Source organism: Thunnus thynnus, chromosome 3 (assembly GCF_963924715.1).
Source record: "Thunnus thynnus chromosome 3, fThuThy2.1, whole genome shotgun sequence".
Classification (NCBI taxonomy): Eukaryota; Metazoa; Chordata; class Actinopteri; order Scombriformes; family Scombridae; genus Thunnus; species Thunnus thynnus.
This window is the reverse complement of record NC_089519.1, coordinates 5521430-5546394: the sequence shown is the minus strand read 5'-3', so window position 1 is coordinate 5546394 and position 24965 is coordinate 5521430. Positions and strand designations below refer to the sequence as shown.

Sequence of the window (24965 nt, the reverse complement as noted above, 5' to 3'; positions counted from 1 at the left end):
ATCAGTGAGTATCTGTTTTAACCATGTGTTTTACAGCAGGTATTTTACATTGTTTCTCAATGAAACGGTTAAATATGCAGTGCAGTAAGTGCTGCCATTAAATGACTCAGAGAGAAAACAGATGCACCAGCACAACAGATATTGTACAGGGGTCACGGTGTTCTTTGTGGATCCTGATGTTCCTGTTTGTTTTTATTGCAACATATCATACATTCCAGCGGATTTACTTAATACAGCCAATTGTATGTAACTTTGGATAAAGTCTGTGATAAGTAAGTCAGTATTTCAGGAGTAATGCTAGTCTTCTGTGAATTTTAAAACAAGTAATTTATCTAGTCTAGTAATAATCATAGTCATCCTCACTGTCAGAGAGAAAACACAATCAACGCTAGAAGGCATACATTCTGGCATTGATTGTAGAAATTAGTTTCGGTCTGTGAGTAAGTGGAGACTGCTGAGGAAATGGTCAGATGCAACAACTGTGTCTTTATGATTGCATCAGAGAAAATTTGGTGTAAAACCATAGAAAAGTGGATTAATGATTTGATTAGGCCGGAGATTTTTCCAGCCCACAAGCAAATGATCAACAACCCGTTTTTTTGTACCAGTGGAGAGACAACTATTTGCACATCGTTGTGTCCTTGACATCCTGTCGTTAAACTCTGTATTTCTCTGTATAAAGGATATAAACACAAAATAGCCTTGATCGTCCCAGTTAAGAGAGTCTAAATTTAACTTCCGAGTTAACAATCAACCTTAAAACCTCAAAAATATTGCGTGTAATTTAGTTAAGGACGTACACATAGACTAATCATGTTAATTAGCTCTTTTTGACTATGATAAGGGCTATTATGGTAATCATGACCTGCTGTAAAGCTAAGTAAATGTTTGCATTGCAGCGCTTTGATTACATATGTTTCTCTCAAGGACAGAGTTACAGTACCAGTCAAAAGTTTGGACACACCTTCCCGTTTCCTTGAGTGGGAAAGTATGTCCAAACTTTTTACCGGTAGCTTACTGTATGTTTTCCTCAAGTCTTGTAAACCACAGTGACCTTAATAGAGGAGTTAAGTATCTCAGTCTTGGCTGGTTGACCTGATTTTAGCAGGTGACTGTCTCATAAAACAGGATTACAAAATTAGCCGAGTTAAACTTAGAATATTGACATCTCAGATTTAACTTTCTTAGTTTTACTTGTTATCCAGATAACAAAGTAAGCCTTGTGAACAAAGAAACTTTAAATAAATTAAAAAAACTGCAATACGTATCAGTGTATTTTGGTCTTCTCCCCTAAAGTTTGTTGTCTAAAGGATTGACCTGGTGGTCTGATCAGTGAGTGTGTTGCATAAAACAGGTCTGAGTACAAGGCCAATGACTTTTGAATCTACAAATAGAAAAAAAAGCAAATAGCCATGAAATATTTTATACTCCCAACACTGTTTTGAATGAATCTCATGTCATTTTAGTAATTGTCTAGTAAAAAGAAGAGTATAAAAGTGTATTACGTTACTTCACGTTAACCCTTTACGGCTGTTAAATCAGTGTTTTTTTTGTTTAAATAATGTGAAGCTAGAGAGATGTTTCCCTTTAACATTTAACATCAAATGTAGTATTGCGTGCGCGTGTGTGTGTGTGTGTGTGTGTGTGTGTGTGTGTGTTTGAGACACTGAGGTGTTAACAAGGTGAAAATTGTGATGATAACTTTCACCACATTCAAACAGGCCACCACCCACTCATTCCCACCCCCCCCCCCCCCCAGTTTAACTGTAGCTTGACCTTTGGACAGATGAGTCTACATCAAGTGGACCTGAAAATATCTGCAAATCTTCAGTTGTTATCAGCCTTCCTCAGTCATCAGTCCACTTCATTTGCTGAATTTTGCCGTACATTTGGCTGGTCTGCGTTTGAGAGCGGAACATAACTTGATTGATAGGTGAATCTCTTGTCATGAATATTTTTTGTCGCTAATTATTCCTTTTTTCCTGTGACAATATATTTAGTTTTGAGGTGAAGTGTTGTTTATAACCAGCCTGACAATGCTTGTTGTGTTGCTTTTTGTTCCATTATTCCGTTTATGAAAAGGTTTCTTGTAGTTTGTGTGACTCTGTATTGATTTTCATACCGTAGCGTTACATGATCACGAGCCATATGTGGTACAATCGGATGTCTACGGTTTATGGTTTGTTGATGCAATGACTTTCTGTTCTTTTTTCACATCATGTTTTGACATCGGTGTACTTGGAAGTTTCATTTTTTTTGGAAACCACATCTTTTTTCTAAAGGGAACAAAGCAGGATTTAGAGGGTTAGTTGTCTGACGCTGTCTAATCTGCGGCTACTTTACCATGAGAAAGGTTTTTTTATTCGGTGGATTTTTGAACTCTTGGTTTACCTTTTGCTCATGTAAGAAGTTGCAATAGCTTGACTGTCTTCTCTTTGTCTTGTTGGGTTGACAGTGAGGAGCTGAAGCGTGCTCAGTGAGGTTGGGAAGACGGCAAAATGGCAGTCTCCACTCAACTGGGTTTACTGCTTTGGAAGAACTTCACCTACCGACGGAGACAGACTGTAAGTAACAGTAAATTATTTATTTGTGCTGTTTTATATATGTATTGCTTTTTCATTGTTTCATTTCTTCCTATCCATTACAAATGTTTCTCAGCACTTTCTCGAAACATTGGTGGTTTCCACTATTGAATGCTGAAGATATCACATACAGTCTATATTTCATTTTCTTCTACAAGTCTCAAATATATTCAGTTATGTATGCTGCCAGGCAGACCCTTTAGCTTTGGCTGCTTTGTCCTTTTGTTTGAAGTTAGCTGCAATTATTTTTTTTAGGTCAGTCAACAAAAAAAAGACTAAAACTGAAAATGGAGGGGTGTCTTTTCTCTTGTAGGATTTCCTGTAAATCCTTTGTCTCAGTCACATTTTCTGTGGGTCAACTTTGAATCAGAGATGATTTTTTCCAGCACCACATGACATCGGTACTGGAAAAATTCATGCCGTGGTCATAAATGCTTTACAAAGAAGTTGATGTGTTTCCTCATTTAAAATGCATGGCTCTAACGCATACGCAACCCCCAACAATGGAGATGATGTCATTCTCTTCCCCAGCCACTCGGAAGGAGAAACAGTCCAAGTGGCTTTACTGAGTGTTGTGACTCAGTTAAAGATGTGATGATGATACATTTACATGACAGATCCATTATCCAGTTACCATCTTGTGCTGGTTGATGCCCACACACTCACAGTTATGTAAATCAAATTCAGTTCAGGGCTGTAGTATAGTGTTTCTTTGTGTTAGAATGAGGAGTCTCATTTGCAAACAATTAAGCCATTTGTCCATCAAGCAGAAAGCTCTCATCAAAGTGACGGCTGCGGCTGCTTGACTTTCAGTCCAGTTATTCCCAACAAAGGGATAGAGTACATTCTCTAAGAGGGTGTCTTTATTCTTTATCCCCACACTGCATGTCTGCCATGCTGGGTATGGCTGAGACACAGACAGCTGAAGAACAGAAGCCATATGGACCAGATGGGCAAACCCATCCTCTAAACCTCACAGACCTCTCTTTCTGTCTCCCCTTATTAACCCATATACTGTACTCAGACTCATGGTGGGATTATTGTTTACAATGAACGACAGCTGACAGCCCCCCCTCCACCCACCCATCCACACTCATATACTACTCATGAGGACGTGTTTTTTTCTTCTAAAGCAGTAAAGATTACTGTAGTTTAACTGTAGAGAGACAAAAATGATTAAGCACAAAGGATGACTTGTCACTGTTTTGGGGTGATTAACTCATCTCTCACATGTGTTTTGTGTTTCAAGAGTGCAAAGCAGTGTTTAATTAACTTCTGTCATCATCCTTTTTGTCTTCCTTTTTTAGATCCAGCTGCTGATTGAGATCATCTGGCCCTTGTTCATTTTCTTCATCCTAATCTCAGTGCGAATACATTATCCACCCTATGAGCAACATGAATGTAAGTTGGCAGGGAGGGAGGGAGGGGTGGTTCTGGTTTACTTCAGGACACACATTGAAAGAATCAAGAATAGAATAAGAAGGGTTTTCCTTTTCTTTCTTCGTGTTTGAAGGGAAAGACGTTGACAGCTGTTTTCCTCTTTTTTAATTGAAATAGACAATGCACCCAATATTAAAAGTCTCAAAATAATAATGTTGTTGTTAAGACAAGCGTCTGGTGTTTTTTTAATGTATTAATCCAAAAATGTGTTAATTTATTGCCATTATCTCACTCAAACACAAGAGTGTAATCTAATTTTAGACAAACTGTTTGTCTCTTTGGGTTTCTTGGTAAAATCATGAAGTTAGTCGTCCAAGGTTTACATGTTGTTGTCACAGAAGGATCTATTGGATTTGTCAATATTTGCTTGCACTATTTGACCATGTGATAGGACCTTCAGGGAATTACAATGTCATTCGCCAGCAGAGCTGGTTTCACAACTCTGACCACGTTTCAACTCAAGATTATGACTGGTTGAAAGCACAAAAAATCCTATCAGCATTTTAAAATATAGGTATTTCTCTTGTGAGGACACCTGAGTTTCTCAAGAGATCTTTTTCCAGTTATTTATTCAGTGAAGTTCTTAAAAACATTTTCATTTTTAATAAACTCATTCGAAGCTACACACACACACACACACCTGAGACAAATGATAGTTTATACCCATGTTTATGCCCAGTTGACCCAGTGAACTCAGTAGAAATGGGTTAACTCCCTGACCCCCTTCTTGTCTTGAATACTTATCGTTTCAGGATAATTGCTGGTAAACTTCAATAAACTGCAGCAGTAGCAGTAAAGTCTGCTGATAAGAGACCATTCAATTGTAAAGATAAAGTCACGCTTTTTAAAAGCTTTCCCAAAAGGCGGTAGTGGCAATGGTTAAAGTCTGCCTGTTAGTTTCCAAATGACTTGAAAATCCTGTTTTTGTAATGTAACAACTCTTCTGGGTGATTCCCAGTTCTGTGGAAATATTTCACACAGTTTTGATTTCAGTCCTTTTTGTTGGGCTGTAGCGAGTTTGTTGTCAAGGGTTGGTAATTGGTTTAACAATGGTTTAACAATGGTTTAGCCAAAGGGTCTCTTGACTGTCATTAAAACAGCTCAGATGATTATTTACACAAAGTATAAATAATCTCTTTCAGGGTTTAGGTTTGTTTGGTGCAGAGAACAGTAGAATAACAGAAGGCCTAGTTAGAGGGCAAGGCAATTAAAATGGAAGGATTTACCTGATTTGCAAGAATGACTAACGTTACTGGTCATCAGTATTCTCCAATGAGGTCTTATGATGTCTGTACATTTTAACAATCTCCCCTCTGTTTTACTGATATTAATTCCATTATTAATGCATATCTTTCCAGGCCATTTCCCTAACAAGGCCATGCCCTCAGCCGGCACCCTGCCCTGGGTACAAGGAATCATCTGTAATGCTAACAACCCCTGCTTCCGCAATCCTACCCCTGGAGAAAGTCCCGGGATGGTGGGAAACTTCAATGATTCTATGTGAGTAACACGGCCCTCTTTCTGATTCATAGTTCAATCGATGCACTGCTTTGATTGATTCAAAGTATTCACTCATTGCAAAGAAAAATGAGTTAGGTCCAATTTCTATTAATACTTTTAAATCTTTTTATATTTAATAATTTTGGTACATTCACAAAATGTATTATTTTACAAGAGCTGCGAAGAGATCCTCTCAGATGTTGAATACTCCACATAAGTGAGACAGCCTTTCTAATTGTGTCTCTTTCTTGTCTCATCATCATCAGAATTTCCCGTCTGTTCATTGATGCCAAGAAGATCCTGCTTTACACTCAGAATGATAAGAGCTACGAGGGCTACAAAGGACTGCTGAGGGCCCTCAGGAAGCTGCAGAAGAACACTGCTCGTAAGAACATAAGTTTGATTATCTGCTTGTTTTGTGTTGTATTAAGTTTCTGAATGACCAACTGATCAGATTGATAACCCACTTATCCATTTTTTTCTTGCCTGTATGCTCATTCAAAGATAAAGAGAAACTCCTACACAGCTTCACATGCACATGTGAACTAACTGTGTCAATGAGTCACATCTACAGTTTATTCACACATCGTTTCTGAGCTTCAGCTTCATCAAAAGTTTGATTCAAGAACGCGTATTGTTTCCTAGGTATTTGCTTTTTAATCCTTTATTGAAACATTAGTCTCCCAAAAATCCTCAACTGTCACCACTGCGTAAATGCCGATCTTAACAAGTTAAGTGAAAGATACTTGTTTCCAATGTTGTTTTGATCTCTTAATTTGTACAACGTGAATGAAGCTTAGCTTAGCAGATGAATAAATTAACGAAAAACTGATCAGGGACATAGTAGAACCAAGATAAACTGATTTGTCACAGTCACTTTTGCAGAGCAGCTGACGTAACAGCTGTTAGAGTCTACAGAGCAGTGTTGAGGGTGTAACTTGTACCGTCCTTATCACTGCCCGCCAGCCATGGTGGGCCCATCTCCTAAAAGCCAGTGGGTGTTGCACTTCCTTGCCCCACTGTTGGTACAGAACAGGAAAAACAGAAACTTGTGCACCACCCTGACAATCATTGTACAATCACAGCACTGATCTGGTAGTAAAATGTCAAGTGGTCCCAACTGGAATGTCGCTGCTTCCTGTCTACGTTGACAGATCAAGGATGCGGCACTGTTAAAAATGCATAGAGTTATGCAATTTCTGCCATCAATTTTCATAACATGCTCAAGAATTATTTTAAATTTTAGTATTATGCTGTTAGAGCACCTTGAAAGAGAGAAGGAGACTCGTCATCATGACCTTGGCTGCTGTGGAGCAGAGAAAGGTCATCTTTCTAAAATAACAGCTTGTTGATGACTCCACTGCGCTGACTCGGTCAAAGCAAACTGAAAATAGGAAGAGGGAAGTGTTGAGCTCAGTACTTAGTTTACTTCACAAACACATGAACTTTGCTCGGTAAAAAATATTTTTTCATTTAAATTCAGTTCCCCTTTTTTTTCCTGGCATGGCAGGCATGCTGGGAGCAATCTCTGTTTTCCAGCCAGCCATGTGACAACCCAGACAAAAAGAAAGTAGAAAACATGTACTGATGTTATGAAAAAGAAAACACTAATACTGTATAAAATGGGGGATAATAACACAAGGAAGGGCACTACAGGATAGAGCGCAGGAACAACAAACAGCAGTGATGTAACTACTGACCTCAGTTAATTGCTATAGTGAAATGAGAGAGTCTAATTAGACTGGCGGCACTTTTGTTTGTTCCATTAGTGTTGCTTTGCTACCGCAATATTTCTCTGATACACATGTGATCAGTCCATTAAGTTTCTATAAATAAAGGAATATTAGCTTGGTTTTACATCAGACCCTAATGTAAGGGTGCATTGAGCAGAGCCCACCATCAGAAATTATGCAACTAAACAGAACAATCAAGGTCCTTGTTGTTGTGGCTACCGTCTGCCCAGTTAGCCCAAAGGTACATTACATTATGCAATGATCCTACGAAGCGCAGCATGGCCTGAAAAAGGAGAGCCATTACACATAAGAGGAAATGAAAGGAAATTTTGGTTTTTCATTTTTAATTGTTAATATTTCTGAATGTTGATTGTCTGGTGTGTTCTCTTATTGTGTCTTTCCTGTCCATCTTGTTAGCAGTATACAGTAGAGCACTGTAATAGATCGTCATCTTATCTACTATCAGTGGGTCATTACATATTAATTGGAATGAACAGAGCCAGTGGTCAGTGGTTTATTCAGACTCTTATTATTTTAAGGAGGCTTTGGTACATCTGTGCATTTCATCACAATTGATTTCTAAATGCACATGGATCTGGTGGTGCTCAATCCCATGTACCACTCTGCATTTATCTCTAATCCACGTGAGAGAATCACTGACGTGGAGCACGGACAGTAGTCATGTATGATGCAGGAGAAAGCAAACAGAGCATTGCTGCAGACTGACTCTATAGGAATAACAGCATGGATCAAAGAGCTGAGAGTGGAAGTCCTCACGTGTTGGTTAATAATTCAGCAGCTGACAGGGTCAGATTTACATTGAAAACAAAGGGAGTTTGGGAAGGGTCAGGTAGAGGGATGATAAATCACAGAGGATATATGGTTCCTTTAGGAACGGCTTGGCGGATAGATGAAAGGAAGATCAACAGACATTTGAACATTTAAAGAACATTTTCTTAGATGAAAAAGGTTGTCTGAACACAAAATAGATGAATAGATGAGAGATAAATATAGTCTGATAGTCTGTCAACATTGAGCTTTTCACAGGTTTTTCCTATCTTCCCATCTTTCTTTTGGCTGTCTGGTTTAAAAGACTCCATTTGATTCCCGTCATTCTATGAGTTGAATTCACTGCTGACAAAGTTGCACAGCAGCCGTCTTTTGTTGACCTTACTGTATGAAGACAATTATCAATCAGGAATGTGACTTTATGCTCGTTAACAAAGCTGTGTTAAATGTGGTTCCACAGTCCACAGTCATTTTAGCCTGTTTATGGACCAGTTTGACCAGTGATGAGACTTGATTGCTAAGGTGTGTGTTATAATTGTTTAATTTGAAATAAGATAGGCACCAGCAGAAACATGTGCAGACATATAAGTGTTACTGTAAGGCTCGCCCTTGTAGCCAGCTGGCACCAACATTGGAAAAACACACACACAAACAAACATGATATAACATGAGATAAGGTCACGATAAGGTCAGTTACTTCTTATGTTGTCTTACTTCTAAAAACCTTGCTGTTCGTGATAACACAGGATTTAAACCACTTAGGCAGTGCAAATTAAGACAAACACACAGATAAGATAAAAGAAGGAAATGAAATACACACACGCACCGCTGCTGACTACACAACCGCTAGACTTTCCATTTTAACAAGGTTGAACCACGCAGTGTGGTCTGTCCTCAAGGACCTTTTGGATGCAGTGCACCATGGGAGCTGTGATTTCCTACTGGGACAGTGATTAGACCTTATTAGCACTCCCTTGTTGTTCACCCATGAGACCTGAAGTCACACACATGCACACACAGACACAGGTGCACAATTATAAACACACATGCACAGAGGCTCATAGAAAGCAGCGATTGTAGGGGTGTATGTGTAACACACACTCACACCTCGAACTCACAAATAGCACACACACACTAGTGCTCAGTCACAGAGGCAGTAAAGTCGAGCGACACCGCATGACACCCCCCCCCCCCTCCTCAACACACTGAAACACACTGAAACACTCTGTTCTCTTTCACTTCCTCCCAAGAGATGTTCAGCTCTGTGGCAGTAATGTATATCCCGTGTGTTTGTGTGTCTGTGTGTCTGTCGTCTGATAACCATAAAAGACACAGAGCAGATTAAGATTTACTGGAGAGGGAAGGAAGGGAAAAGAAGGATGACATCTTAAGATACGCAATCCAAATTTAATTTAACATTATTCATTTGTAAACAGACTGTGGGAGGGCAGAGTAGAGTAGAGCAATGAGCAGTCTTTCTCTGTAAAATGTATTCATCTTAATAATCTAGGGCAGTAAAAGAGCACAGGGACCTCTTTAGGCTAAGAAATAATCAGTTAAGTTTGATGCATCAAGCCGCACAAACATAAAAACATGCAGTTATGCAACAGTTAGAGAGAGAGAGCTCTCTTAATAACCAAAATAACAGTCTGTCGTACACCAGCAGCTTGTGTGCTGCAGGAGCTATTCCTGTTCATGATTCCGCTTAACTAGTTTCACCCGACATTTAGGATTAGTCTCAGGACAAGAAGCGAATGTATAGAGAGAAATTGTGTAAGAAGTCGCCTACGGTACAGGGAAGGAGGTGAAAGAGGAAGAGAAGGGTAGGAAGGAAGAGAGTAAGAGAGGAAGACTGTCGGGCAGTATCTAGACCAAAGTGGAACGTCCTGTAGTAACCCCGGTTGAGTGCAAAACTTGAGCTGAGGAGAAGAGTGAAGTGTGTGTCTGTGTGTGTGTGTGTGTGTAACCGCAGAGCTGACTCAAGCCAGATTCAGCTAAACGATTTGACTTCTCTGGAATGCAACAGAAGCACAAAAAACTCTCCGAGAACAAAGTCGACAGTATGCGTCTGTGTTTGTGAAGTTGTCGGCATTCAAATAAATAAATTTTAATTCGGTGATAAATGTTTGTGTTGTGAGTTCGAGTCCACTAATTACTGATGTTTTACATAGTTCTTGCACCCGGGTTTTCACTGGTTATACAATTTCCAGATGGGAATAATCAGAGAATTTGATATATTTTCTGGGCAAGTCAGTATATTGAGGGATGTTATGAATTCTCAGTAGTCATATCATGCCAGGATATATTTTATAACCTATAACACACATTTTTATGAGATTTCATGGTTTGCAGCTCATTCTGGGAACCCAACTGCATATTTAGATCAACCACCAAACAAAGACTCCTTATTTTTTTTTTTTTTTTATCAAAGGGGGGGATTGTGTGTCAAAGTTGGTTGACTTAATGTTCTCTGTTTGTTTGTTTTTTACTAGCTTACAAGCTGAAAGACTTTTTAAGAGACAACGAGACCCTTTCCCACTTCCTGCATCACAATGCATCACTTCCTCATCACGCGCTGAAGCAGATAGTGGAGGCTGACGTCAATCTGGAGAAGGTAGAGTATTAAATATATTTATTTTATTTAAAACTGAAATGCTCTTCATTCTAAAGTTCAGCCATAAATACTTCAATTAAACCCTTCTTTAACATTTTCCCTTCTGTAAATGTTATCAACCTGTTGATTTCTAACTTCAAAATTTGTCAAATGTGTAAATTAAAACAATTAAACCAAATGAGATTGTGACATGTTAAAGGCCTCCAACCCTATGAACTGCTGGCAGACAGCATGTACAGTGTTAGACACCATGCAGCCTTTTTGTTTAGTCATTTTCACATATGAGATAATCATACACCCCTGGCCACAGCGCTGCATAAATCCAGTGACCTTGGCTTGACAGCGTCTGTTAGGCCGCAGGATTCTGCTATGGCACAGCTAAGCCCTTAATACCCGGCAGAAAAATCACTGTGGGTGGGGGTAGGTGGGTGCAAAGACTGGTGGGCACCAAAAGCCCCCCCCCCCCACCCCCCATCTGTCTTTTCCTTCCTTTTTTCCCCCACAAAAAAGAAAATCTAATCTAATCCTTTCAACTCCAAAACTTGATTCATTTTTTTGTCTCCCTCGTCCTGTTTTCATATTACTCGCTGAAATCTCCTCTTTCTTCATATTATTGTTATATCCTCTACTCCTTTTCTTATTATTATTCTTATTATTCATTTCTTAACCTTTACCGTGCGTCAGTCTTTTCAAGCTATGAGATGATTTATTTCACAGCATCTTGCCCGTACACACATTAACACAAATACGCACACTCTTCTTCTCCCGTTCGAATCGAGTTTATTCGTATAACCAAACATCACATACATACATTGACTTGTTCAGCTAGACAGGTCCACCATCAACAACAGCTCCCTACCCAGCCCCTCACATCCTTCCTGCTTTGCAGTTGGTGGGCTGGAGTCACATGCCCGCTCCTCTTCCCTCCGCTCCCCCACTGTTTCTCCTCACGTGCAGAGACAGGGGCTCAAAGACAAATATTCACGTTACACCATCTGATTGGGTTCCACCTATCTCGTGTCACTCGGACGTCTATTGATCAGAAAGGATGAGCATCTATTAGTCTAGAAAGGTCATTAGGAACATTATTCAAGGAGAGGAGTTACAATTAAGAGAAGGTTTCCTTTTTTATATGATCTTTTATTTTATTTTTTTTGCAGAATTGAGATGTATGAGAGCAAACAGAAATAGATGAGCATCTCTCAAAGGAAAAATGTGTTTTGAATTTTCTTTTTTATTATTAGTATGATTCCCAATCCTCCAAACTCACTGCTGTAAGCTCTGATGTTTTTCCAATGAAAAGATTACCAACTGGGACTGCATGTATGTGTGTGTGTGTGTGTGTGTGTGTGTGTGTGTACACAGTATGTAGTCTCACAGACGTGATGTGGTAACACAGGCGGCCAGTCAAGGACATTTAGAAGACAAGTCAGTGTGGCCCTCCCCCCCCCCCCCAACCCCCCTTCTCTTTCTCACGCTGTCTCTCTCTCTATATATCTCTCTCAGTCTCACACATAAACACACACACATACACGCGTAAACACAAAAACCGGAACATCTTGACTCTGTCTGAGGAAACAGAGCTTCTGTCCAGTCTTTGAACGCTCTGATGTCTCAGAAAAGGGTCATTTTGTTACTCCACATACATGGACATAGCTGTGTGTGTGTGTGTAATGTGTTACAAAAAAAAGAAAGGGAGAGAGGATCATTTTTAAAACAACAAAAGAAAAAAAATGACAAATGGCAATTTCTTATCACTAGATGAGTCTCTCGGAGAAGAGTTTTATTAGGATCAGAGTGTTTGTCAGAAAGCTTTACTGAAGACTGACTTTCATCATATTTATTTCAGTGATATCTTTATCTGAGCATCATTGTTTTGTTCTCATGATCAGGATTAAGGAAATGTAACTTTTGATACATAAAGAGTGAAGAGTAATAACTAACCTCTGTGTTGAAATGCAAACACCGTTACTCACCACATATTTATGCAACATTACTTTTGAGGACATTGACCCAAGCATTATTTCAAAATACTCTTCTATGCTGCTTCTGATGAGTTTCAATACTGTTGAAATGAAAATAGAGTCATATTGACCGGATCATTTTTTAAAATATTTTCTGCAAGGTGCAGTAATGCTCCATCTGCAAGTATTACAACTTCATCAAAGTTGGTTTGTTGTATGTTGTGTAAGTATTTAGTCAAGCATGATAATACAATGTTCATCTACTTTAAGTCAATCACTTTTCTTCTTTTTTCTCCTCTGTCTAGGTGCTGACTAAAGGTTTTGGCTTCCATCTCAGAGACCTCTGTAATACTACGCCCCTGGAAGAGTTTGTCCATATCGCAGACCGCAACGTCTCCCGTCTGACGCAAGAAATCATCTGCAAGTCCTCCAGTGATTGGCTGGACAAGGCCCAGAGCCACTTCCTCTCTAACTTGGACTTCTTCAAACCCGTTCGGGTAAGACCACCCAACAAATCACAACTCCTTCCCTCGTTAAGTCTGATAGTCATTGGCAAGTACCTCCCCACCCCGTTTTTTACCAGAAAGTTCACTGTAGTGTCATCGACCTCTGTTGCTTCACTGCCAGATAATCAGGTGTCCTCCAGCGTAAGGAAGATGAGGATATCCTTGCCATGTATTGACCTGTCACTACATGGTCGGATAATGCAATATTTGTCAGTTACTTGGAGAAAATATATTGTTTAGCAACAACAGAAAGTCTCTTCAGTCTTTACAGCTTGAAATATTTGGGAGTCATCGCTGTTCATTTCTGTGAAACAATGTTTTCCTTTCAGCAACTTGGTTGTTTACAGAATAAGAGCCGGGACATGAACAAGTGCATCCACATAAATATACAAGAGAAAAATGCAAACACATCCGAGCGGTTTATGTTTCCCCTCTACACTTGTCATCGCCTTTTGAGGTCATTTTATTGTGAGCGCTAAATGGGAGCCATCGAGTTTGACTCTTGATATTACGTGACAAGAGGAATCACTGTTTGTTCAGCTCTGAAGTAAATCCCTGATCCCTCGTCTTTTCCGCTTACTACAAAACTTTGTGTTTTCTTTACTCCCTCCTCCTCTCAACCTCTCCTCTCCTTTCTCCCTCTAGCATCACCTCTCCCCCCCCCTTCCCCATATTTTCCCTGATAAGCCGGCCCCTTTCCCATAAAACCCGTCACACAGATGTGAGTCATGATGGTGAAGGGTGGCAAGAGGTGAACAAAACATTCTGCAGAGCTGATGTTTAAATAGAGACAAAGGATGAGGGACAGAGAATATCATGACTGCTTTAGAAATAAATTTAAGCGAATAGCACTCAGTTATTGTGCTGTTAAACAGAGTAGAGAAACTCACCACATGACTCTTTAATCTGAGAATAAAATCATTTCCTGGTTGACTGCGGACATGATTCACCCCCAAATTCACCCCACTGTTCTTTCAGTGTCTGAACTTTGATGCAATTGTGGAAATTCCCTTCCAAAAGTAACAAAATTGTGTAAAAAGTGAGGTCAAGAACTCTTTCTAAACTGAACTTTTTCCCATTAGTTACTTTATGTGTGGGTGTGTGTATATAGGAGAAAGGGAGAGTAATCATTAGAGAAAGAAGAGAAAATGGGAGAGAGAGAGAGAGAGAGAGAACGTCCTAGGAAGCTATGGTCCCTTTCACTTCTCCTCGACGGCTATTCTGTCTTCAGCAGCACCTGTGCTTTATCAAGTGTCAGACATTCCAGCAGCTGACCGCTTAGCGTGATAGACGAGAGCACACACACACACACACACACACACACACAATCACACACACAGAGCAGTTTGACAGACGGGAACATTAGAGGTCAAAGCCGCACTGACCTGTTGTTCTTTCTCAGCTCCCCTCCTCCCTCACCTTTGACCCTAATCCTGTCTTTTCTTCTTTCTCCCCCACTTCTCCTTCACCACAGCTTTTTTTTTTCTTCTCACCTTTCTCTGTCTCTGTAATGAGCATTGCCTGTCCGTTATATCACAGGATATGAGACGCAAGACATGGGGGAAGACTAATAATTCCTGTAGAAAAGTTACAAAATTAGTGAAAATACAAAATTGTTATTAAATGAAAAACATACAAATAAGTGAATAAACGTAATGAGTAACAAAATCACAAAATACAATAGGCACATAACTGTCATGAATAAAGCACATGAATTTCAACAAAGGTTACATTTTTATTTCTCTCATTTTTCTGAATTAGAGATTGTTTTCATATAGCAGGGCACCTTTTATAAGTCCATTTGGCTTCCTCCGTCACTTGCACTTTCACTATTGTATTGTCTTTAACCAAGATGTTGTACTTTTGCGAACAAACCAAAAACACAGTGTAAAATATCTGCAACATTGTAACGTTCCCCTGTCTTCTCTCTAACAGAAGGATGTGAGGTCAGACCCCAAAGTCGTTCAGGAAGTCTCAGCTGCGACCGACAATCTTCTGGAGAGCCTGGGAGCGCTGGCCGTGGAGGTAGATACACACAGAGCACACAACATACGCATGTTGGTACAAGTGCAAACAAGACTGCTGACATATTTGTTTCCAAAGTTCAGTTTTAAGTAGTAATGTTTGTGAATAAAATCAATTCCTACCAAGAATCAGCTCTTTATGAAGTCATATGCTTTACTGTACACACGGATCACATGTAGAAGTGGAGACATGTTGGCATCAGGGCCGTACTGACAATATTAACACTTACACACACTCATGTGTGGAGTTGTGATTTGTGCTTGAAAATGAAACTTGCATTGTGAAATGCTACGTGGGTCAAAGATTAAAGAGCAAAATAGATTTTTCTGATGCACAAGTGAATAATATTAACAAAAAGGGAAAAAGCAGATTCCTTTAGAGTCACGACAAACTGATTTATTCTATGTAGAAATACATTAAAAAAAAGCTCCTATTGCCACTGTTGCATAATTAAAAACACAACTGGCACATATCCACCAAATAGTAGCCATCCTCAAGGTCAACCAACTGTTGTGTGTTGAAATACTCAAGTTGCACCATAACGACACAGTGCACTTTGATTTTTCTGGTGATCCAGTTCTCCTTTTTTTTTTTATAACCAGCTTTCACCCAAATGTGCATAAGAAGAATTCTCCTTCTTAAGCTTAGATAAGAATAAATAGACTTTGTTTAAGCAGTAGTGGAAGCGTCTTACTCAGCCGATATTGAGTGTGTGCGCTGTCTTCACTGTCTCGCACGCAAAAACACAAGCAGGCTATAGGAACACATGCGCACACACACCGGCACGCACCCGTACACAGAATACACACGTCTGGTCTAATGTAACCCAGTCTGAGCTGCTGGAATGTAGTGAGAAAGGAGAGCAGCAGCAGTCAGTAGTGCAAACACACACACACACACACACACCCACACACACACACACACACACACAACCCCCTTTCTCTCAGGCTCCTGCTCTGCTGAGTCGGCATAACATAAAGACCCAGCTGTATGTACAAGTGTGGGTGTGATAGTGTTTCCTGTCTAATCAGCTGTAAGAACATCAATGAGCTGGCCTTTTCTTGTGTCCTCAACCACTAATGTTGCAACCATCAGCAATCTTTTTTATCTCTTTTCCACTCATACCAAGCGTTGAGTGAGAGGGCAATGATCAACACACACATGAACTGAATGAAGAATGTGAAAGACAAAAGTGGATGAGTGTCGACTTGAAACCGCTCTTGCACAACTTCCTCCCAGGTTTCACCATGTTTTGGTTTGTGTCTGAGCCAGCTGGTGTTGATTGTTTCATACTGTGCTATTTTAGACTGCCTGTACTTCAGGTGTAACATTTTAACACGCAGTGACACCCTCACAGAAAGAGCATCTATTTACAGTAATCAACGATTATTCTACGGATGGCCACCGATTAAGTAATTTCCTTTTCGACGCTTATAATTTAGTTTGAAGCAGATGATATGCGTCTGCTTAGCCTGTTGGTAGATGAGATATGAGGCTGGCGGAAAGGAGAGCTGCACTCATGTAACCTCTACTTCCTAACCAGTAATCATCTGCAGCCTGTGCTTCAATCCCTGGATTGTCACTGCTGGAAGGCAAAAGGAACTATGGGCATAATGTCTTTTTCAGGAGCCAAGAAAAAGCTCATTTTCACATTGTCGGCCATGTGACACGAGGGCCACGTGAAAATGACACATTCACTGAGTATGTAAAATTATGACCAGCTGAATTTATCAGAATATATTAAGAAGGGTCAAGATATACCAACATTTTTATACAGAACTTTTTTAGTGCTAAATTTTAGTCACCTCATGACCTTATCAGAAATAGAAAAGTTAACATTTGTCCATTCTGCATATTGTTTGTCTAAGCTTTCTTGCTTAGCATTGCATGCTGATAAGGAATAGGTGTGAGCCTGGTGAAGTCAACCAGCATTTCATAGCCATGTAGAAAACAATGTCAAAGAAAATAATTAAAAATGAATGAAATTAGTTGAGACTGATTGAATAACATCAAGAATACTCAACAGCCACCCACATTTATTGTTTAATTACACTTGTTTGCAGTATTCTGCTTAACCTTTTTTCTCTGTTTGTCAGTAATTATTTTTATTTAGCTCAGGAAGATAACAGTGCAGAGATTTGACCTCTAATAATCTGGATTCCCACTCCTTCCCAGGCTATTCCCAGCAATTTATACTAAAGCATTTTATACTAAAGAGGTCATTCATTTCCTGACAAACAGTTACAAAGCAAACAAATACTTTTTTTGAATCATTTATTCTAATTTTAATCAACACGCCTCTCAGAAACATTAGTGACATTTATCTACTTTGCATTGTTGGCCTTAAGTAGCTTAAGCCGTTGCTAAGCAAAGCATTTGGAGTGAGTGAATAAACTCTAGTAACCTCTGCTCCAAAACCTGATCACTATCATCCTGGAGAAATCTACAACCTGATACCTGGACAGAATATCAATTAGAGTGACTTGAACTTCTTATACCTCTTAGTTTAGTTTTAATCAGAGTTTACATGGACATAATACAAAGACGAGTCATTTTAACCTAATCACAATCATATAATTCATTAGAAGTCACAACCTAGATGTAATTAAAATGTATTATTTCAATATGAACAATTAATTCACAATTGGACCACAGCTTCTCTGGTTTAATAGCTGTGTGCAGAATAGAAAATTGAACTTAAGTAACCTCATACAGGCTCTGCTGCGAGGTTACTCCGGGACGCTCCTCTTCTGCTGCCTGCCTGTTGGCGCATGTGTGAGTGTGTGTTACTCACCTAGTCACCCAAGTTAACATGGACATCATCCCTCCAGGGAAATGACACATATATTCAGTCACCCAAAAAAATGCTTTCAGAAGAGACAAATTAATGCTCAGTCACACTGAGAGACTCACACTCACATTTGGCAGGCAGGGTCTCTCTCTCTCACACATACACACACACACACAGCAGTCAAAACAAACTAGTTTACAAGATATTGATATGCGTGTGTGTGCCAGCGTTTGACACCAGAGCAAAAGGGGGGAGTTTTCTGTCAGTCACTGCTCCGTTTCTGCAGCTACTGCAGCATCTGACAACGAGGGCAGGAGGACACATATTCGCACGAACATATGCAACACACACATGCGCACTCTTAGACCTTTTTAAATGTCCGAATTAGACAGCCGCACAAGAAAAACACTCACACGGAGACCCAGATATGCAACCAGTTTAACACAATGCACACACACACACACACACACAGTTCTTTGTGCATGAGAGAGCAGGAAAGCATGTGACGGTTTGATGTGGCTGTCGGCTCAGCTGCAAAGCAAGCGAGTACAGAACGATCTCAGGGAGTGCGTGTCTGTGTGTGCATATGTGCGTCAGTGATCTGAGATGCAACAGTTCCCTCAGTCTCACTTTCTTTTTGTTGGAAAACAGTGTTGATGGATAGAATAAGGGCAGAATAAGAATTACACGCTGCGCTCTGAACAACAGTCGGTTTTGAAATAACACAGAGGACAGAGAAAACTATGTTATTTGCTCTGCGTGGTATGCGAGGATCTTGTGTATGTGTGTTTGTATGTCAGTCAGTGTGTACTCAGTAACAATTGTCAGTATAATAATTGCGCTGTACCGCGGAGCCTGCGGAGTTTTTGCTTATTAGGAGAACGACCGATAGTAACCTCTCTTTGTTCTAGCGCCTTCCACTCCTGCTTTCTGTGCTCATTTCCACCTCCTGCTCTGCTGAAACCTCACTCACATACAGATGAGCAACACACCTCATATGATGTGTCTTTCTTTCTTTCTTTCTTTCTCTCTTTTTGATTTGTCTTTCATTCTCTAACATCTACCTCTGACCTCCTCATATTTATTCATATTTTCACTTCAGGAAAAGGTCTCATTTCCACGCTCGCACACACAGAGCCTGAGCGTACCGTAAGCCCAAGAAACCTCCTCCGGTTCACACGTAGGAAACAAAGGCTTCACTTCTTCTTTCCACCCTTTCTTTGTTTTACTTCCATGAAAAACATAAACCCCCGTCCTTTCATTCCTTCCTCATCACGAGTTGGTGACATAATTGCATGTGTAGTTGACCAGTTTGGAGCCATTAATGGGGAACTTGTGGGGACTTGTCTTTTGACCTGTAGCAACCTCTGCGTGAGCCAAAGTGAACTCCCTGCTCCCTTCAGCCTCACGAAACACTGCGTTCGACTGTCGATAGGAAATTAAGGACAGTTTCTCTGGAGACAAAAGGAATACGACAAAGAGCTCTGTTGTTTTTGTTGTTATGATGAACACAGCCACAGAATTTTATGTCCTGCCAACCAGTTTTCCACAAACTTTAAATGTCACAAGAAAGTTGAACAAATATTAGATCCATCGACTTTTCACCAAAATCAAAACACACATGAGAAATCGGGCTTTAATTTCTGACATTGCCAATAATACGGAACTATAATAGGCTGAGAAGCAGTGCTACAAGATTGTGTTGTGATAAGCAACAAGGCAACAGCACTGCACTGCCCCCAAGCCTTTAGCATTAGATATGGTTTGACAGCTGTGAATACGTATACACGGTAAGAAGCTCCGTGAACATGCAACATCATGGTTTCTTTTTACAGTACGTAAGTAACAGTGTGATAACATGTTAAGTAACACATCGACCTACATGTTTCAAGTTATCTGACCTCACCAGTAGAGGGACATGCAAATAAATGCACGTGCACACAGAGAGAGAGAGGTAGAGAGAGAGGTAGAGAGAGAGAGAGAGAGAGAGAGACAGGACTGGTAGCCGTAGTTAAATTTATCTCAGTCTGGCAGACGGCTAAGTGCTAAGTGTCTCCACCCCACAGCGCAACACTTGACTTCCATGTCTAGAATACCACTCATAGTGAAGATGATAACCTTTAGTAACTTCAATCCTACTGTGTCTCTCTCTCTCACACACACACACACACACACACGTGCGCAGGATTCATATAAGCTGCATCTGTTGTGACAGATGATAACCTTACATATGTAGTTGCAGACATATTATTTTTACTTCTGTCACTGTGAGTTACAGTACTCGAGACATGTGAGATTCCCCTAAAGGAAAAAGCATGTACAGAGCAAGTTTTAACACAGACATGGTGACACATGGAGCAGATATAACATGCAGCACGTTCAGCAAACTCATAAATAGTGCAGAGAGACCTTGTTTTATTCATGTTGGACTAATTTCACAGACATGTATCCTGACTAAAATAGTTTTTTACAGAGCTCTTAGTAAAATACAACTTTTCATAATCCTTGTACTTTAAATCAATTTAAGGCATAATGATAACAAACACCTTACAGCCAAATATCCCAGAATGACACTATTAATGATTTAAATATTAGATCATGTGTGTCTAAAGACAATATTTAGCATCTGAAATGTGCTGCGGAAGGAGTGTGGCAAACTGTTGATAGTGACTGTTGATAGTGACTGATGATGACTTGATGATGCCTGTTTTTTGTGTGTGCAAGAAGCTTTACTGTTGGACACTGAGTGTGGCCAACAAACATTAAAAAATGCAGTACATGAAGAACATTTCAAAAATCTCTTTTTATTTTCATATTGAGCTGTTAATCATCAAATGTTTAAGCCTTGAGGGGTTTTTTTCCAGTGAAAACATGAACAGATTTCAATGTTTGTTTGCATGTTTACAGATCTGAGAGTTGTGTATTTGTATTCCCTCGTCATCATTTGGACTTGGAATAATATACTCGCGGCTATTGGCCAGTCATCATTATGCTAACATTTCTGCATGTGTCTCTCCCCCCAGCTTTCCAGTATGAAGAGTTGGAAGGATATGCGAAAGGAGATCCTGTATCTTACTGCGAATGCCACAGGCTCTCCAAACCAGATGTACCAGGCCGTGTCACGTATCGTCTGCGGACACCCAGAGGGAGGTGGCCTCAAAATCAAGTCTCTCAACTGGTACGAAGACAACAACTACAAGGCGCTGTTCGGAAACCATGGCAATGACAGTGACAGTGAGCCTCTCTCCGCTTACGACAACTCTTCGAGTAAGTGTTCAAAGTGTTTTAGCAGTCTTTCCATGATTCTAAGTCTCATTCAACAAAAAAAATTGAAATGGTAGACAGTAATGGGAAAGGTTAATGCTTAAAATGTTTCACCATAGAAGAGAAACAAGGGTCAGGACATTAAAAGTGCTTTGTATTTATTTCCAAGCTCCCTATTGTAACAACATGATGCGGAGCCTGGAGTCCAGCCCTATTTCCAGGATGATCTGGAGAGCTCTGAAGCCTCTGCTCATGGGAAAGATCCTGTACACTCCAGATACTCCAGCAACACAGAGGATCATCCATGAGGTAAAATAGGCCCCCGTCATGTCTAATAAGCCCATGGAAACCCTGAGGGTAGCCCTATTAAATGAGACTGAGTATGTGTGTCTGCGTTCCAGGTGAATAAGACCTTCCAGGAACTTGGTGTGCTGAGGGACCTCGGAGGGATGTGGGAGGAGATGAGGCCTAAAATCTGGAACTTCATGGAGACTAGTGAGGAAATGGACATGGTCAGGGTGAGTGGGCGGCACTGACAAGACACACGTACACATATCAGATTTGTGTTCTCAGTGTTCTTCCTGTTTACATGGGAGTTTAAAGATAGTAATCTGGGCATCACTGTGACTAAAGTGTAATTATGTGTCTGATGTGACTTGCAAAGGAAGGACCATTCAAAGCTACTGCAGAAGTCACCACCCATACTGCTTCAGTATGGGTCCAAATAGGGACTATATCAACAACTGGCCTTGAATGTCACAAAAGTTGTTTATGCGCTTGTGATATTTCTCAGGCTGATGAAAGTACTTGAAACTGCAGAGAAAGAGGACGAAGGCAAAAACTGTTTTTTTCATACTGGCTGGTGTCTTTTCGGGTGAACACAAAAGAGATAAACATCAGAGACTAACACTGACAGATAATTCAGTTGAAAGGGACAGAGTTTATGAATTATCACTTTGGCATTAAAACGTTAGTCTGACATCAGTCTGAAAACAAGACCTGCCTTCATTTAAACCGTTTGCTCTCAATTTGATCACATTAAGGCATAGACAGGCACACAAGGCATTGGTTTTCTAACTTACACACGGGACTACTTGTTTGGGCTGGATTAATGGCTGTACAGTTACAGTCATCCTACCAGGATCAGCCATTTACCATCAGGTTCTTTAGAGATCAATCTCAATCAGATTGCATATATTTCATAACATGGCTCTTCATGGCTACAGTGGTTGTTTTTTTTCCACACAACTTAGCTTACCCTTCTGTGGATCACATAACCACCACCTCCACCTAGTGGTAAATGGTGGTATTGTAAATTAACTTCCCTTTGTATTTGCTGAATGATAATTAGAGGTATTTTGAAAAGATGGAAAAGACAAAAAATGTGTGTCTGCCACAGATGAGCCTTCCTGTAAGGCTGTTAAATGTATTCATGTATGGGTTATAAGTGTGTAACCACAAATTTGTAGTTTAAAATATGAGGAAATGGCTGTCAATGCTGTCTGTCATGACATCGTTTTTTTCATCTGGGAAACAGGAAAATGGCTGAGATAACACAGATGATGAACTTGAAAAGAGCCTTGAACAGGGACATCAGAAAATTAAATGACAGGAAAGTGGGTCACAAGCCACACAAGAAATGTACACAGAAAGTCAGACAGAGTGCGGCGGCAATGAAGGTCACAAAACCCAGCAAGCCTAAAGGCATACAGATTATTCAACAGTTTGTTTTTCTCGCTGTTGTTTGACATGCATTTTACTGCTGAAGAGGAAGAAGAGGAGGTAAGAGGAAGTAAAGAAAGATTTATGACCGCAAGAAACTAACTGAGCCACTAAATGTGGAATATTTTGTTAATCTCTATCTTCCTCTTTTATATTTTGGTATTGTTCTTCACAAAAGGTAATGACACAATTGACTCTCTATAATAAATAACATAATCATTCCTTTTTGCAGACCCTGCTCCAAAATAATGCCAGCGCTGCATTCTTTAACACCCAGCTCAGTGAGATTGAGTGGCGGGTGTCAGATGTGTCAAACTTCCTGTCCAAGGCCTCAGAGGACAAAAGACCTGCAGGATCAGCGTATACCTGGAGAGATGTCTTCAATGAAACCGACCAGGCCATCCAGACCATCTCACGCTTCATGGAGGTCAGTGTGTTAGTGAAAGACGTAGGACCAAAAAGAAAACACATATTGCAATGATAGATTTTTTCAATCAAATATATTCAGGACATAAAATCTCGTATCAATCATGACTTAAAAGGATGTAGAGCATATTATGGTGTTTTCACATGACCTGCTCAGTCTGCATACACAGACGTGTGAAATTACTATGTAGCCATCCTTGTTTTCAAGGACAATATCAATATCCATATTTGTACGGGTATTAAGTTGTGTCTGTAAAATAGCCGCTATCTAGTATCTCACATGTAGGTCAAGATGCAAAGAAAACCTAGTGAGGAAATAGGCTGAATGGTAATTGCCCATTTAGGTCATCACAAATGAAATCTTCTAGTATGTCCCATTGTTTTTTAATGCAATTTCAACTGCGGTTAGATCACTGCATGGCTTTTAAAAGCCTTGAAATCAAATGTTCTTTTCCTTTCCTTCTCCTCATCAAATTGAATTGAATTATACCCGTGCTGGTTGTGTCACTGCTCCATGTATCTGCCTATTGGGTCAGTGTGTCAGAGCCAAGGCTTAGCTATAAACAACCGCTCCTAAACTCCTGCCAAATGTTAATCAATATTCATGCCCCAGCGAATGGGTAATTGTTGTCTTATTTATCTGTCAGGGAATTTCTTCATTGAGATGTCTCTAAAATAAACATCATGGTTCAGTGGTAAATGTGAGTAATTGCCCAGTGATACACCTTTAATATGAAGTAATGATCAAATTACCTAAATAAATACCTAGGTTTTCCACTCCATAGACTGCTGACACAGATGTCTGATGATCTTCTAACTGTAACTGATTGCTATTGTGTTTTAATCCACTTCACCTCAGACTATGTCATCAAATACACAAACACAATTATAATCATTTAAAAAAGGGGAATTGTTAAACCATGACTTCATATCAATTAGGTATTGCCACAGAAACATTTCCAAGTGAAATTTCTTCGGCAATGTGTAAGTCGAGCACCACCGTAAACAATCCACTGACCTACTGACTGCATTTCACCCTTTAAGAAGATCGTATAATGTGTGTAAACTGACATTTCTCACACCAAAAACTATGTCAAGGCCTGATACAACCATAAAGGTTTATCATGCCTATAGCATTAGGAGGGCTCACGCTGTATTTTCATTATGCTTTTGAACTCGTTGCCTTCTCACACACTCGGTATTCAGGGATGAGGTACAAGTCAGCTTATATCAGCTAAGTATGTAAGAGGCTAATCTGTAGGAGGTCTCGGCAAATTATTCTAACAACTCTGGTGTGGTTACTCAGGAACATGAGTTTGTGTAATCGGGTGTAGAGTTCATAGCTGTTATCAGCTTCTGAGCAATAGCTGTGAGGAAAGCATGTGATTTGTTTGAGCAGGAGCTTTTAGGATATGTGTTTAAGAGGTGATAGTTGATGTGGGGCTGTTAAAGATCACCCAAACAAGCTGCAGGCTGATGACTCCATAAAACACGACAGCTTCAAATTAAACAGTAATATAATTAGATCGTTACCACTAAGACCACTTTACATAACCTGATTAAGTGGCTCTTTTTCAGAACAACTTGATCTACCATAAGCAAGCTGGTT

At 39.9% G+C, this 24965-nt stretch overlaps 1 protein-coding gene across 2 annotated transcripts in view; it reads left to right on the top strand.

Annotated features, from left to right (window-relative positions):
• The window catches only part of LOC137176185 (phospholipid-transporting ATPase ABCA1-like), a 40806-nt gene that overhangs the window by 2671 nt on the left and 13170 nt on the right, over positions 1–24965 (top strand). For both annotated transcript variants that reach the window (XM_067582314.1, XM_067582303.1), the window contains exons 2-12: positions 2456–2564; positions 3890–3983; positions 5381–5522; positions 5789–5907; positions 10537–10658; positions 12928–13119; positions 15064–15153; positions 20968–21211; positions 21378–21517; positions 21610–21726; positions 23163–23357. In XM_067582314.1, coding sequence (XP_067438415.1) covers positions 2499–2564; positions 3890–3983; positions 5381–5522; positions 5789–5907; positions 10537–10658; positions 12928–13119; positions 15064–15153; positions 20968–21211; positions 21378–21517; positions 21610–21726; positions 23163–23357 — 1521 coding nt within the window. In that variant the 5' untranslated portion in view covers positions 2456–2498. The remainder of the gene's footprint in view (positions 1–2455; positions 2565–3889; positions 3984–5380; positions 5523–5788; positions 5908–10536; positions 10659–12927; positions 13120–15063; positions 15154–20967; positions 21212–21377; positions 21518–21609; positions 21727–23162; positions 23358–24965) is intronic.